This window comes from Cyprinodon tularosa, unplaced genomic scaffold (genome assembly GCF_016077235.1).
Source record: "Cyprinodon tularosa strain WSP-4 unplaced genomic scaffold, ASM1607723v1 ctg30, whole genome shotgun sequence".
Taxonomy (NCBI): Eukaryota; Metazoa; Chordata; class Actinopteri; order Cyprinodontiformes; family Cyprinodontidae; genus Cyprinodon; species Cyprinodon tularosa.
Genome location: NW_024039008.1, coordinates 6,367,016 through 6,380,674, shown reverse-complemented (window position 1 = coordinate 6,380,674; position 13,659 = coordinate 6,367,016). Strand labels below are relative to the sequence as shown.

Genomic DNA, 13,659 nt, shown 5'->3' with positions numbered 1-13,659 from the left:
GTTTTTGTTCTGTAATAATTTTAGGAAAAGTCATCAGTTTGATGTTTTCTATGTGAGATATCTCAGCTTGAGTAGAATTTGTATCCAGTTGGATACTGAAAGCTGTAACTGCATTGTTTTTGTCTTCTTTTCTTATAAAGGGATTTTTTTTTTAAAGCTCCTACATAATGTGGGGTAGGAAATGAATGTATGAATACACGCAGTCTTTAAGGCACAATAACATGAGGGTGTGAGTCAGAGGAAGTGAGAGGTAGTATTTCTTTGAGATGTTTGCACCTTTACTGATTTTACACGCAATGCGTACGTAAGACTCTTCCCCTGATCTTTACAGAATTATGTCACTTTGAGTCGTGGCTGTGGTGCCAGTATTACCAGCGTGCGTCATTTATCTAAGAAGAGGGGAAATAAAACTTGTAAACAAGCAAGTGTCAGTGTTCAAAATGGAAACAATTGGGAATGTAAATGAAATGTAAGGGAAACATTTGATTTAGGTCAAGTAAAGTTACGCTAAACTGTTTTCCTTTTCTGATCTGATGTAAGGTTTATTGTAAAAGTTGTCTGTAAGGTTCCTCTGCAGCCGGAGTGCAGTGTGGGCACCCACTAGTGGCTCTGGACACAACTTCAGCCTCAGGAAAATTTTGTTTTTTATTAGAAGGGAGTCTTTAATACAGAACTTAGCCCTGATTTGTTTGTATTTTAGTATTATTTGAAATAGAAATGTCAGAATTAAGTGCATGATTTCAGAAATGAGTGCTGAGCACAATTTAGATACAAATAAGAGAATAGAAAAGTTAACTAACAAACAAAAAAAAATATGGTTTTGCTTACGGCTTTGTTTTAAATGAGCTAAAATATCCTTTGATATCATTCATGCAGTTATTAGTCCTTAGATGACAGAGAAAATGGCAGCATGCCCAGAGGTTCACCATCACATCTCATAGCTTCCCATGCCTAATATCTTATTATAGTGGAAGCAGTGAGAGGATTCTCTGGGCCTGGTGCCGGGGGATTCCGTGCGGGCCTACCTGTCCGCCTGGCTACCCCGCACAGCGAGCTGTCTGATGAAATCACATCTAAATGTAGGAGCTCAGCGTTATGTGCCCCCTCCCGCCCCAGTCAAACTAAAATGCCACAGGCTCCATTCACCTTCTCTCTCTCTCTCTGTCACAGCAGCTCTCTGCTGATTCAACCCATCCACTCTAGGCAGGGAGAAAAAAACAGGGGAAGTGGGATTAAAGGACATGAGGAATCAAAGGAATCATAACAGGATGCATCAGGAACTAGGAAAGCAGCACAAAGAGCTCAGAGATCCATCTTCCTTTAGTTTAAACTGGAAATAAACACTTTCCCTCCTTAAAGAAACATGCTTGTAATAAGTTTAGTAAATAATTGTGATTATACAGGTTCAGGTTCGTTTAACATGGTTGCTTAGCAGTTTCCTAATATAAGCTCATACCATCTGTGTGATGGAATCCGTCCAAGATGCTTAAATCGACTTCCCTTTATAATACCCTCAAGGTAGTCTGTATTTATTGCACCACACTTTTTGCTTCCACTTAACTTTCTCATTTTATTCTGTAAGGCGTCATCTTTAAAACCTGGATGTTAATTGTTAGCATTATCTGTGTTAAGCTCTATATCAGCAGTGACTGAGGATGGTTTTGTGCATCAGTGCATACTAAGGGTTTTTTGCAGCCTCCAGCAAAGCACGGTTCTCTGACACATTGCAGAGAGACACCCCCTGCTGTTATTTCTGGTTTACTGATACATTATGCAGAAAGCTATTATATAAAGGGCTGCCTCCATTTTTTTTTTTTTTTTCTTCTTCCTCTTCTTTTCGTTGCACCAACCTCCTCACTTCTGGTTCTTTCCCTCAGTGGGAGGATAATCTGGAATCCTCTCTGGAAAGCTTTGATCTCCCACTCCTATTCGCTCCATTTGAGCAAACAGTATTGGACCTAAAGGCTCATGTGGAACCCCTGTTTAAAGTTTTAAATGGAATTGTTCTGAAGTGACAGTAGCCATATTTCCTTTTCACCGACCCACCCACAATACCTCTGACAAAAATAGACAAAGAGCAAATTCACACCTTGAAATTGAGCGCTGGTACTGATCTCACAGCGGATTCTGGCCGGGTGGCCCCAGCCTTGCTCATTGCAGCACCTGCACCGTGGACAGTCCATTGATTCTGTCAGCAAGGCGGGCAGGGAGATTGATCGCTCGGAAAGAAATTGACACAAAAGTGCTAAAGAGTCAGGAATGGATCGAGGCAGAGGAAGGGATCTGGGCAATACCGGATGCATCAGTGGATGCAATGCGTGTGGTGTGTCCTCGTGACAGCTCAGCAGCTTCTCCACAGGTCAGAAGAAAAAGGGAAAGCCTCTTCTGCATCTCTCCTCTCTTCTCCTTTAAATAAACCACAAAAAAAAAACTGAACTTGCTCCTTAAAGCTGTATCTATGCTGGCGGGTTGCTGTGATAATTGGCGCACACACTCCTCTCACAGCCAAACACGAAGCCGTGGGCTGCTGTCCCCTAAACTAATGCAATTATCTGCCATCTCCTCTTTTTCTCGTTCCTTTTTTTTCTCACCTTCTCCAACCAGCTTTCCCACTCTGCTTGTTAAAAATAGCCCCCCCCAGACTCCCTGTTGGCATCCAATATTATTATGGGATGCAGATAATGAACAGGCTTATGAGGTCCGTACAATGGCTGCTTCCCTTGGTTGTCAAGGGACAGCAGAGTACTCAAGAAGAGGGGAGATAATGGCGATTAAGATACAGTTCATGTAGGCTCACATTCCTGGAAAAGTGGCTCTTTATTTCATCCTAGAGGAGGATGGTTTATTTTGCCTCTTTGTTATGATCCCCTTCACTAGGTCACTTGATATAAGTGACTTAAATGAGGAGGATTAAAGGGACTGAAAACCAAAAGGATGTTAATTATTTTAGGGAAGAAAATTGGAACTTGTATCCAAACGATAGCCTCTTTGAAAACTTCATCTGAGCTGTAATTAGGGCTCCCCCTCTTCCCCCTATTTCTGTCAAATCATCTGCTCTGAAAAGAGTGTTGCTATGGCTGGCAGGATAGAGCGGGAGGAGGAAAAAAAATGGAATAGGGGTAAAACATGGAGAGAAAGATAGAGAAGCAGGGTAAGGAGGGGGAGAGGAAGGTACAGCGAGAGCAGTGAGGCGAGACAAATCCAGCGGAGGAACCCCCCCTCCAGTCAGATGAACATCAGAGCCTCTCTCCCTCCTCCTCTCGTCTCCATCTCTCTGTTTTTTCCCACCTCCCTTCCTCCCTTCCTCTCCATTATTCATCGGTGCGCCGAGAGTCCGCAACTCACGGCTCCAGCTCCCGCTGCTGTCAATACGGCTGGATTTTCTTGCTGATTTTCGAGATATCTGACTGAAGATAAAGAAGTTTCATCCATCTGCAAACATGGAGGCTCGGAGCTGGCCCTGTTCTGCTCAGCGGGAGAATAAGCCATCATAAAGAGGAAGAACAAAAGGAGCAGAGAGGGGAATTTTAAGGTTTTTTTGGTGACGAAAAAATCCAATTAGTCTTCAGTACTTTTTTTCCCCCCCATTGGATTACAGTTCTGGCTTTGTGTAGGAACGAAACAACGCGGTCCAAAATGCCTGAAGCCAACTACCTGCTGTCGGTGTCTTGGGGTTACATCAAGGTGTGTGGCGTTTAACTACGTATCTCGCTGGGATACCGCTCTCAGTTTATTGTAGCTCTTTTTGCTGCCTGGTTGTCATATTTAATCTTTCTTCTAAAGATTGATCTCATCAGGAGCATTTATGGAATTTAATTTGAAGTGTTTGATGTTAGAGCTGAAAATATCCTCGTCTTTAGGGGAGATGGGGTGTTTTGAGGCTCAGGCTCCATCTTGAGCCCTCTGCAGATCTGTGTCTGTAGTTGTATGCACACGCATGCATCAGCCTGTCACAAACATCTGCTGCTGCAGTGCCTGGGTGTCCATTTAGCATCAGCTACATTTATTCACGCAAACATTGTCCCCGTCTGGAATGGTTCTCAGCATCTAGGAGAGAATATCAGGAAGAAATGCGCACATTTTCCTCTTGCATGTATTAAAATTCCTGCACACTGACGCAGTCCACTGGCCAGAGAGGCTCCAGAAAATGTGAATGTGTTTAATAAAACTTGAAATTGGTTCCCCATGGAGAATTTAAAGCAGTATTAAAAGCTGTCAGGGCCCCCCGCTGGTCGCTTAAATAATGGTTCCATCATGATTAATTCCTGGGGAAATGGAGGGAAATGCACCGTTTCCTCCACTGATTGCTGGTTGTAACTGAAAGACATTCTTGACCTGATTAAATTAGACTCGGGGTTATTAGATTGTTAAGATATCTTGTAATGCAGTTTTTTTTGCCAGGTTTCCCCCCATTTGGAAAAATGACGACATATTCCTCTCTCTCTACCTCCCTCCTCCTCTCCCCCTTCTCTCCTGCAGTTTAAGAGAATGTTGAATCGGGAGCTGACGCACCTATCCGAGATGAGTCGGTCCGGGAATCAGGTTTCCGAATTCATCTCCAACACCTTCCTAGGTAAAGACATAAAATAAAAAAAAATAAAAAATCATGTGTATTCAAAAGTCACACTAATAGTTTTTAGTAAATACATAATACACTAACTCTGGTGTGTTTGAATATAAAAGACCTACGAATAAACTGTGGTTCACTATAAAGCAAGATTGAAGCTTTTATTTTGTGCGGACTTCATTTTGTTTCCTACATGTTGAGATGCGCTAGTTGTTCTAACTGGCTTCACTGTGGGGGCGTACCAGTAAAAAACACTGCGCCATCAAGCTTCCCTCCAATGTTTGGAGAACCCATTAAAATGGCTTTCAAAATGAAATGAACATTGTATATCCCTCAAGATAGTCGGAAAAAAATATATATATATATATATACAAAACAAAGTGTTTTGGGCTTTTGAAAGTGGAATTTAATTAAACAATGCAGGACAATATTAATCCTTATTTTTGTTTAATGTCATAAATCCAAAAGCTAGAGTGAGATATTAGGTTCAAAAACATCATTAAAATCTGCTGTAACGTGAGGAAAATAGAGGATTCTAGACAAACAGGTGAGGGAGGGAGCTGAGAGCAGACAGAAATCTACAGAGGAACCCCCTTCGCTGGCAGAGAGATAAGCTCAGCAGATTGGGTGACTCATTCAGATTCCTGAAGCATCTTTGTCAGTGGGGACACCTTGTTGTCCCTGTACCTCTCCCACCGCTTCTCACTGCCTAGAACCAACATGGTGACCATGTGGATCAAAAGGAAAGTCTTCTACACTGAGGGGAGAAAAAAACAGCAGGGTTAGGCTTACATTAAGATGTTAAGCGGCACAGCTGGCCTGATGTGTCCTCAGCTGACCAGTAGGACCTTTTAATCCCTCCATCCATCAACATTATCAGCAGTTCACTGATGTTTATTTTTTGTTATCTTTTGAAAAGCATCAATTCAGAAACAGGAAAATTATATTTTTATCCAGTATGATCTGCTTAGCCTAAGTCCTTTAAAGATTCAAAGCAAATTTTTTTCAGTTTTTTTTCCCCAATATGGTTTGCTTTAAAAAAAAATATATCTATATATAGAGATATATAATTTGGATCATGAACATCTTAGAATTTAATTAATTCATTTCCAGCCTTCAATGAAAAACTGCTGGTGCCAAAATGGAGACTATTTAACTGCTCCTCCTAATCCTGCTCCACACTCTGGACTAATTCCCTTTGATTGGCCGCCAACAGAACACGCCTTGATGAGGAAACCAGAAAAACAATTCCTTCACCCAAAGGGAAGATAGAGGATGATTTATTTTTGATAGAATAAATTTTAAATAAATAGGTCATTTCAACAAAACTAATAAACCAACATCATTTTTACTCTTTAAACACATCTATTAACTACATGTACTTTGATGCACCAGTTTGAATGAGTGATAAGATTTAGATAATTGTTTGGAGAACATACTTTATTCCATAAATTGCTTTACAAGTAATGCATATGGCGAGGCAGCATAAGTGATGATTGGGAGTTGCAATAAATCAGAGTAACTCTCTATTCCTCATTTTCCAACACAGCACATCAGAGAGCATTTAATTCAAAATTACCAGTGAAGAAAAAAGTGGAAAGACACAGACAGTGACAGCAGTTGATGAAGCAGAGAGTGCTTATTTAAATTACAGCTGGTAATTGAATAACCCTCCACAGGGGAAGGCCAGCGATGAGCCGAGCCGAGGTTTGACAGATAAGGGCGAGTCATAGCAGGGCTTCCATCAATCGGACTGCCATGTTTATTCCCAGTGTTTAGAATCTGGTGTTAGAAAGCATTTAAAGGAGTCATCTGACTTGTTCGTGTTAAAACATGTGGGTTGGTGTTAAGCTGCAATTAAAACCTGCCAGAAAATCCAAAGTGAGAAACTGGCTTACTTTTTTTTTTATTTAAATATAAACTCAAATTAGAAAGTCTCTCTTCACACATGGGGATTTGGTCCTCCTCCTGTATTGACATCAATCTGGGTTGCTAACATTAGCCTGCCTTGCTATCACCATGCCCATCTCTATTCCACCAGTCAGAGACTGGTTTGCAGGCAGTCAGTAAGAGTTGCTACCTGTGCAACGTAAGTATGACATAAGATAGGAACATAGGAACCAGGGCTAACTCCTGTTGTTGATAAGACTACAACCAAATAAACGTTCATACACACAATTTTCAAATCTCCTTTGCAAGAAAAGACACTATTATTATAGAGTATTAATTTTTTTCTTCTTAAAATAATTTAAAATTAATTTAAAGACAATTTCTGGAGTATTGCATAAGTGGAAAAACCAGGTTATGATTCCTTAAAAAGAATAAAAATCCACCATTTGATGCTTTTAAGAGTTATTTTTACCCAAAATGCAGCTGAATAAACTGATCAAGAAAAAGAAAGCAGGGCAGCTACAGCAGCATGCTTAGATTCTACTTTAGCTGCGCTGAACGCTGGGTGGAGTGAGACAAACTGCAGGTGGACCAAAGGGGGCATGAATGAAGAAAGAACAGAAAGACCTGATGAATGAACAAGCCAACTAGGTTGCTGCAGGTGTCTCCTGCACACCTGGATCTATATTTTTCCTGAGCAGCTCTATGTACACCAGCTGCAATGTCACACAACAGATCAAGTCTGAAAATAACACAAATCTACATTATTCTTTGTTTCCTCACACAGACAAGCAGAATGAGGTGGAGATCCCGTCGCCGACATCCAAGATGCGAGAAAAAAAGAAGCAGCAGAAACAGCAGCTGATGACACAGATCAGCGGAGTCAAGAAGGTTTCCCACGGATCGTCGCTGTCCAACAGCAGCATATCGCGCTTCGGCGTCAAGACGGATAAAGAGGAGCAGCTGTCGAAGGAGCTGGAGGACCTGAACAAATGGGGTCTAAACATTTTCACCGTGTCCGAATACTCCAACCACCGACCTCTGACCTGCATCATGTATGCTATATTCCAGGTAAGAGATGCCTTACTTTATCTACTTTATATACAGGAAAAAACACATCAAAAGAGAAGCTAATGGCTGTTTAGGTCATCTTTATCTAACTTAATTTGTCCCTGATTGGTTGTTTCTCCAGGAGCGTGATTTGTTAAAGACTTTCAAGATTCCGGCTGATACTTTCGTGGCATACATGATGACACTGGAGGATCATTACCATGCAGATGTGGCTTACCATAACAGTCTTCATGCTGCTGACGTAGCTCAGTCAACGCACATCCTTCTCTCCACACCCGCCCTGGATGTAAGTCTTCCTTAAAGTAGACCTTAATTCAGTTTTAAATGCAGCTTGCACAGTTCTTTAAAGCAGTGTGTCTTGGTTTCTGATTCGCTTCCTAGACTTTCTGTTATGTTTCTGTTCATGTTTTTGTATAGGGAATAAATCAAAGATGTGGCAATGTCTGACAAACCTATAGTTAGATGTGGGCTTTTACCTCTAGCAGATTGAGCTGCTATAAGGAAAAGTTAAACTTAGTTTTCCTGTGTCTTCACCAGGCGGTCTTCACAGATCTTGAGATCCTAGCGGCCATCTTTGCTGCTGCAATCCATGATGTTGATCATCCTGGAGTATCAAACCAATTTCTAATCAATACCAGTAAGTTTGAAACAATGTGCAAATTTTAATATTCAGTTTTTTTTATTTATTATTATCTGATTCTGGATATTTACACAACTTTGTGTGCTTTGTTATGCAGATTCTGAGCTGGCGCTGATGTACAACGACGAGTCTGTGCTGGAGAACCATCATTTAGCTGTGGGCTTCAAGCTGCTACAGGAAGACAACTGTGACATCTTCCAGAACCTCAAAAAGAAGGAGAGACAGTCCCACCGCAAGATGGTTATTGACATGGTAAGATATTTTCATTTCACTGCTGGTACGGGTAGGATATTTACAGCATTCTGGTATTAACACAGCCACTTAAACAAAAAGGTGTTGTATAATTTGCTACCATTGCAACAAAAATATATAATATAGATAATTTTTTTATAATGTATGCATATTTTGCTGCTGTAAATTGGCTTTTTTGTAAGAACAATAGTCACAATTTTAGCTGCAATGGAGCGATGTGTTATTGATGCCCTTTATTATTCTCTAAAAGCTGCTGTAAGCTGCGTCACATTATTAGTAATCTGCTGACTCTACCTCCACCTGCTCCTTTATCGACTAATAAGCCGTCTACATGACATTCATTACTGTGGCTGCCCAGGCTAGCTATAAATATTCCCATTTAGCCAGATTTATCATTTGTAAGGGGAAATTGCTAAATACTATCGGACAGCAACATGTGGGGGAGGGACAGCGCGTTGTGTTCCATGATTCTAGCTAGTTCCGCCCCTCGAGGATGTCACTGAAATTATTTTTAACCAATCAAACTTTGACAGTTGACCCTTAATGCCAGACTAAAAATGGTTTCTTTATTTTGTCTTTATCAGGTTTTGGCTACTGACATGTCCAAACACATGAGTCTGTTGGCCGACCTGAAGACTATGGTTGAAACCAAGAAGGTGACCAGCTCCGGAGTGCTGCTGCTAGACAATTACACAGACAGGATACAGGTACGTGTTAGATTCACAGTTAAAGAGGAAAAACACAGATCTCTAGATTATAGAGAGCTTATAAGCAAGGTCGACATTTCTGTTTGCAGGTGCTGCGTAACATGGTGCACTGTGCCGATCTGAGCAACCCCACAAAGTCTTTGGAGCTGTATCGTCAGTGGACTGACCGCATTATGGAGGAGTTTTTCCACCAGGGGGACAGAGAGAGGGAGCGGGGGATGGAGATCAGCCCCATGTGTGATAAGCACACAGCATCTGTGGAAAAGAGTCAGGTATGTTAGCAAAAAAGGCATCTTACATACCAAAAACAAAAAAACTCATAAATCCTCTAACCCTCATTTTGTTTTCTCTCCAAGGTGGGTTTTATTGACTACATCGTTCACCCCCTGTGGGAGACCTGGGCGGACTTGGTTCACCCCGATGCTCAGGACATTCTGGACACATTAGAAGACAACAGAAACTGGTACCAGAGCATGATTCCCCAAAGTCCCTCCCCACCCTTTTATGACCAGGGTACGCATGGACACAGCGGAGGAGGACAAGGAGGAGGGGAGAAATTTCAATTTGACTTGACGTTGGAGGAGGAAGACTTAGACGGGATGGAAAAAGACGGTGACGGGGAGGATGAGGAAGGAGAAGATGAAGAAATAGAGTTGGAGGATAGTCTCCCGAACTCCCGTTCCCCTCCTACGGACTGTTTGGACAGTCAGGCTGAAGAAGAAGAAGACATCACGATTGAGCCTATGACGGCGATAGAGATCGTGACGCACGAAGCCTCACCTACAGACACATAGGGCTTCCAGCAACATGCTGTGATGGTGATTTGAAAGTTTTTAGAAAAGAGGTGGTTACCCTCTTGGAGCTGTTGCTTTTTAAGAAGCCCGCAGAAGCGAGGGCTTAGTTTTGGCCCGCTGAGGGGCAAATTGCACTTGGGTGTTTGAAGCCAGACACAGATGGACAGTTTCACAGAGGTGGCTTCAGAGTTCTCAGGAATTACTTGCTGCGAACATTTTAGTCTCGATGGACGAAAGTGGAACTTGAAGGATTTCAGCCAGTTTGAAAAATGGCTCCTTTTCTTTTCTGGACTTGCATTACATGGACAATGACACTACTGAGAGAAGTTTTGTACCTTAAAATGTTTTGTTTTTTTTGTCTTTTTTTTACAGATATAAGATCTTGAAGTAGCATAGAGTAAGATCTACTGATGGAGACACATTTGTATAGAAAGAGAAAGTGTTTACTTATTTCTGTACCATTTGTCTAAGGACTTTTTGTGTGCCTTTTTTACAACTGTCTTTATAATAGTTTTTTATTTATTAAACACACTAGTATTTGTGAAATACTTTTATTTCCTTTATGAAAAAAGTAAAAAAAGAAGCTTTTTTTGTGTGTTAAAGAGCAAAGTCTTCCACGTATTGGGCAATAGTGAAATCCAAGCAAATGTCTTGGACTCGTCTACATGAAATGAGAAAATGTATACCATCATTACACAATTTGTTTTCCATCAGAGTACAGATGGAATCCCCATGAGTTTAGTTCAAGTTCATGATGCATTTTGGATCAGTCCATGAATGTCTCTATTTGCACCTAAACACATATTTTTCTATCCTCCACTTTTTTTTGGGGGGGGGGGTGACCTGCAAACCATTGAGCTTTTCTGCTTTTTCACCCAAATAACATTTGGGGCTATTTTCTCAACATCCATGTAGTTTAGGCAAATAATTTGATCCGGTAAAGTGTTTAATAACATGACACTATTGGTTCTTGACATCCTGCAGCTTGGATCAAGTATAAAACGGGAAATTAAGTCTGCCAAAGACGAAATGCACAACAGTGGCGAGTCTATTTTTAGCTCCCAGGTATGCTCCAGTCCTAATAATCCTGTTAGCCGGACGAGGTTCAGAACCCAGATCTGTCTGATGTAACACGCCGCTGCATTTCCCACAATCAGGACCAGAACTGATGATTAAAGGTGCAATTACTGCAGCCTTTGAAACACACTGATGGAGAGAATTCACATGGTTTACACATCCCTCTGGGCTCTGACACAACAACCCCAAAAATAAGAATCTGCTAACCAACATCAGCTGAATCCAGCAGGACGCAGTAAAGCACAGAACCTGTAAAGGAACTAGAAATGCTCCTAAAAGCTTTAAAATGGTTTGCAGACCCTCCTACATCTGATCATAATGGATACCCTAGCTGCATAAATCCGCTCACTTTCATATAGGTTTACTAATGCTCAAAGGTACTTAGTTAAATTTCCCCAAAGCATGCTTTAGTGGCAATCATGTGTGCAGTATGTGTGTTTTATATTGGAGTCCCATCGTCTGTGTGTGTTTGGATCAGGCCTTACCATCCTTAAATAACCTTAAATTTGTCTCCATCTTTTGTCGCTATGAGCTCAAGTTGGTCCTTTTTGCTGTTTATAACAGTGTGTATTTATTCTCTACTTTTAGCTTGTAAATAACAAATACTGGTTTAGTGTAAAATCTATTTTAATTTATATGCACTTGCATTACCTGGAAGTGGTGGTGTCTAATGTGTAGAAGACTCTGGAATAGTCTTTTTTTATATAAATGTAGATTGTTTTTACATAAATATATATATATAATTATATATAAGTATATATTCGCACAATATTTTGAGTGCCCAGCAGAGCAGCAGCTAAAGAGGCATGTTGAGTCATATGAAAACCTTGTAACTACGAGTTTTTTTGTTTTTTTTTTATGCTGCTTTGTTTTTTTTCACATTAAAATTACAACTTACTGATGCACAAGCATAAACCAAAAATGTTTGTAATATTAATAAATATGACAATAAATTTAATAGGGACCTTTTTTTCAAATGTAATCCTTTTTTCCAGTTAATCATCTTGGGTTACAAGGCTTTTATGTGACATCAGCAGTTTGGTAACCAAAAGGCCACATGGAGGACATTTAAACTGTATAGGCTAATAAAGCTGATAGGTTACATTCAATTTAGCTAAGAGATATTGAAGCTAAGTATTGCTACGTTTCAAAGTACACAAATAGCTCAATTCTGTCAGAATTGACAGTCCACATAAGCCAGACAGAATTTGACAGACAAACACAAAGTGAATGTCTCCTTTTACCCCCAATGCACTTCATCTAAAGTAGGGGACATCATCAGTAGCATGCTATAATATGCCCAGCACTAATGCTAGTTGTTCTGAGTTAACAAATCCCAATCTTGCATAACTGTGCTAATGTGTGAACTCTTCTGACCAAACTCGTTAGCAGTTTTGACAGACGGATTTGTCAGTATTAATGTTATCTATGTTCAAGCTTTTTTAGGTCCTAGTTGTGTCCAAATGGTTAGCCAGATTCAGCACTATCTGCATGAAAGATGGGTTGCTTTATTTTTTATTGTCAATCTGTTTAAATCCACCAGTTGTTGGAGGTGGCTTAATAAATGTTTCACACAATGTATGGTATGATATTGTATATTGTGTTTAAAATGAAATCTGAAATACTTTTTTATCAGGTGATTAAAAGCGAAGCATGAATATATTTTGTGTTGTGTGTTTCACCTCAAACGGTACACCATAATCTGACCTTTTAAACACATTTGTATCTTGAAAATATCTTTAACCATTTAGATCATGGAACCTCTTAACATGTGCAAATGAGTTTCTGAATCCTGCGATAAGTATTAACATGAATTTGAAGTCTTAGAATTTGTCCTAATCTGTTTAAGATGAGTTAAAGTATCGCTCTTATGCAGACATTTATTTTATCTGACCCCTTTAAGGTAAATGGTTTTAAAAAATGATTAGTTAACTTAAAGATGGTGATTAATGAATTAAATAGATCTAAATCGTAGCTGATTTTCTTTTTGACTGGTTTCAGTAATGCCACCAAATATTTTCCAAACTTTACATCAGATTTATTGATCAGATTTGTTTGAAGTCTATTATGGGATCCAATATCTGTTTGTCTTCGTTTTGTTTTTTTGTTTTTTTTTTCTCTTTTTTTTTGTTTTTTTGCTTAAATGAAACAGACTACATTCCTTTTTTTTTTTTTTTTTACAGTGTCCTGTGTGGCAACGTGGCAATAAGAATAATTGTCTTGATGCCAAAAAGACCCCAACAGATTTTACTTTCACAAGTGTAGCAGTATGGCAATTGCCATATTGTAGGACACTACATTCCTAAACAATTCCTTCTGATTTTTGGGTTTTGGACAGATTAAATAATTGATTCAGGCCACTATACACCATATGGTTGGAAGTAGCATAATCAATTTATGAAATTTTAGGACCTATAATACTCCTACAACATTTTCACAAAAACTATTTTTAGAAAACATTAAAAATGATCCAGATTGGGCCCCTTTTAGGCCTTAGGAGATTTCTGCATATAAATCTCCATCAAGCTTTTAATTTATTCTTAAAATACAAAACATGGCTGATCCTCTGAAATATGACACCTTAAAGGTTCATGTATGAGCTGCATATAAAAACTCTGTAACCACTTGGAGCCTGAAATAACACAACTGCCAAGCAAAATA

The 13,659-nt window shown here is 39.8% G+C and overlaps 1 protein-coding gene across 5 annotated transcripts in view; it reads left to right on the top strand.

The window, feature by feature from the left end:
- Nucleotides 1–12,660, top strand: part of pde4ba (phosphodiesterase 4B, cAMP-specific a) — a 300,381-nt gene extending 287,721 nt beyond the window's left edge. For 4 of the 5 annotated variants that reach the window (XM_038291610.1, XM_038291611.1, XM_038291612.1 and 1 more), the window contains 8 exons: nt 4,480–4,573; nt 7,245–7,528; nt 7,650–7,814; nt 8,066–8,165; nt 8,266–8,420; nt 9,005–9,127; nt 9,217–9,399; nt 9,484–12,660. In XM_038291610.1, coding sequence (XP_038147538.1) covers nt 4,480–4,573; nt 7,245–7,528; nt 7,650–7,814; nt 8,066–8,165; nt 8,266–8,420; nt 9,005–9,127; nt 9,217–9,399; nt 9,484–9,921 — 1,542 coding nt within the window. In that variant the 3' untranslated portion in view covers nt 9,922–12,660. Of the gene's footprint in view, nt 1–3,250; nt 3,685–4,479; nt 4,574–7,244; nt 7,529–7,649; nt 7,815–8,065; nt 8,166–8,265; nt 8,421–9,004; nt 9,128–9,216; nt 9,400–9,483 lie in introns of those variants that run through there. The other variant, XM_038291614.1, reaches the window with a different exon arrangement.
- Nucleotides 12,661–13,659: the final 999 nt, after the last annotated feature.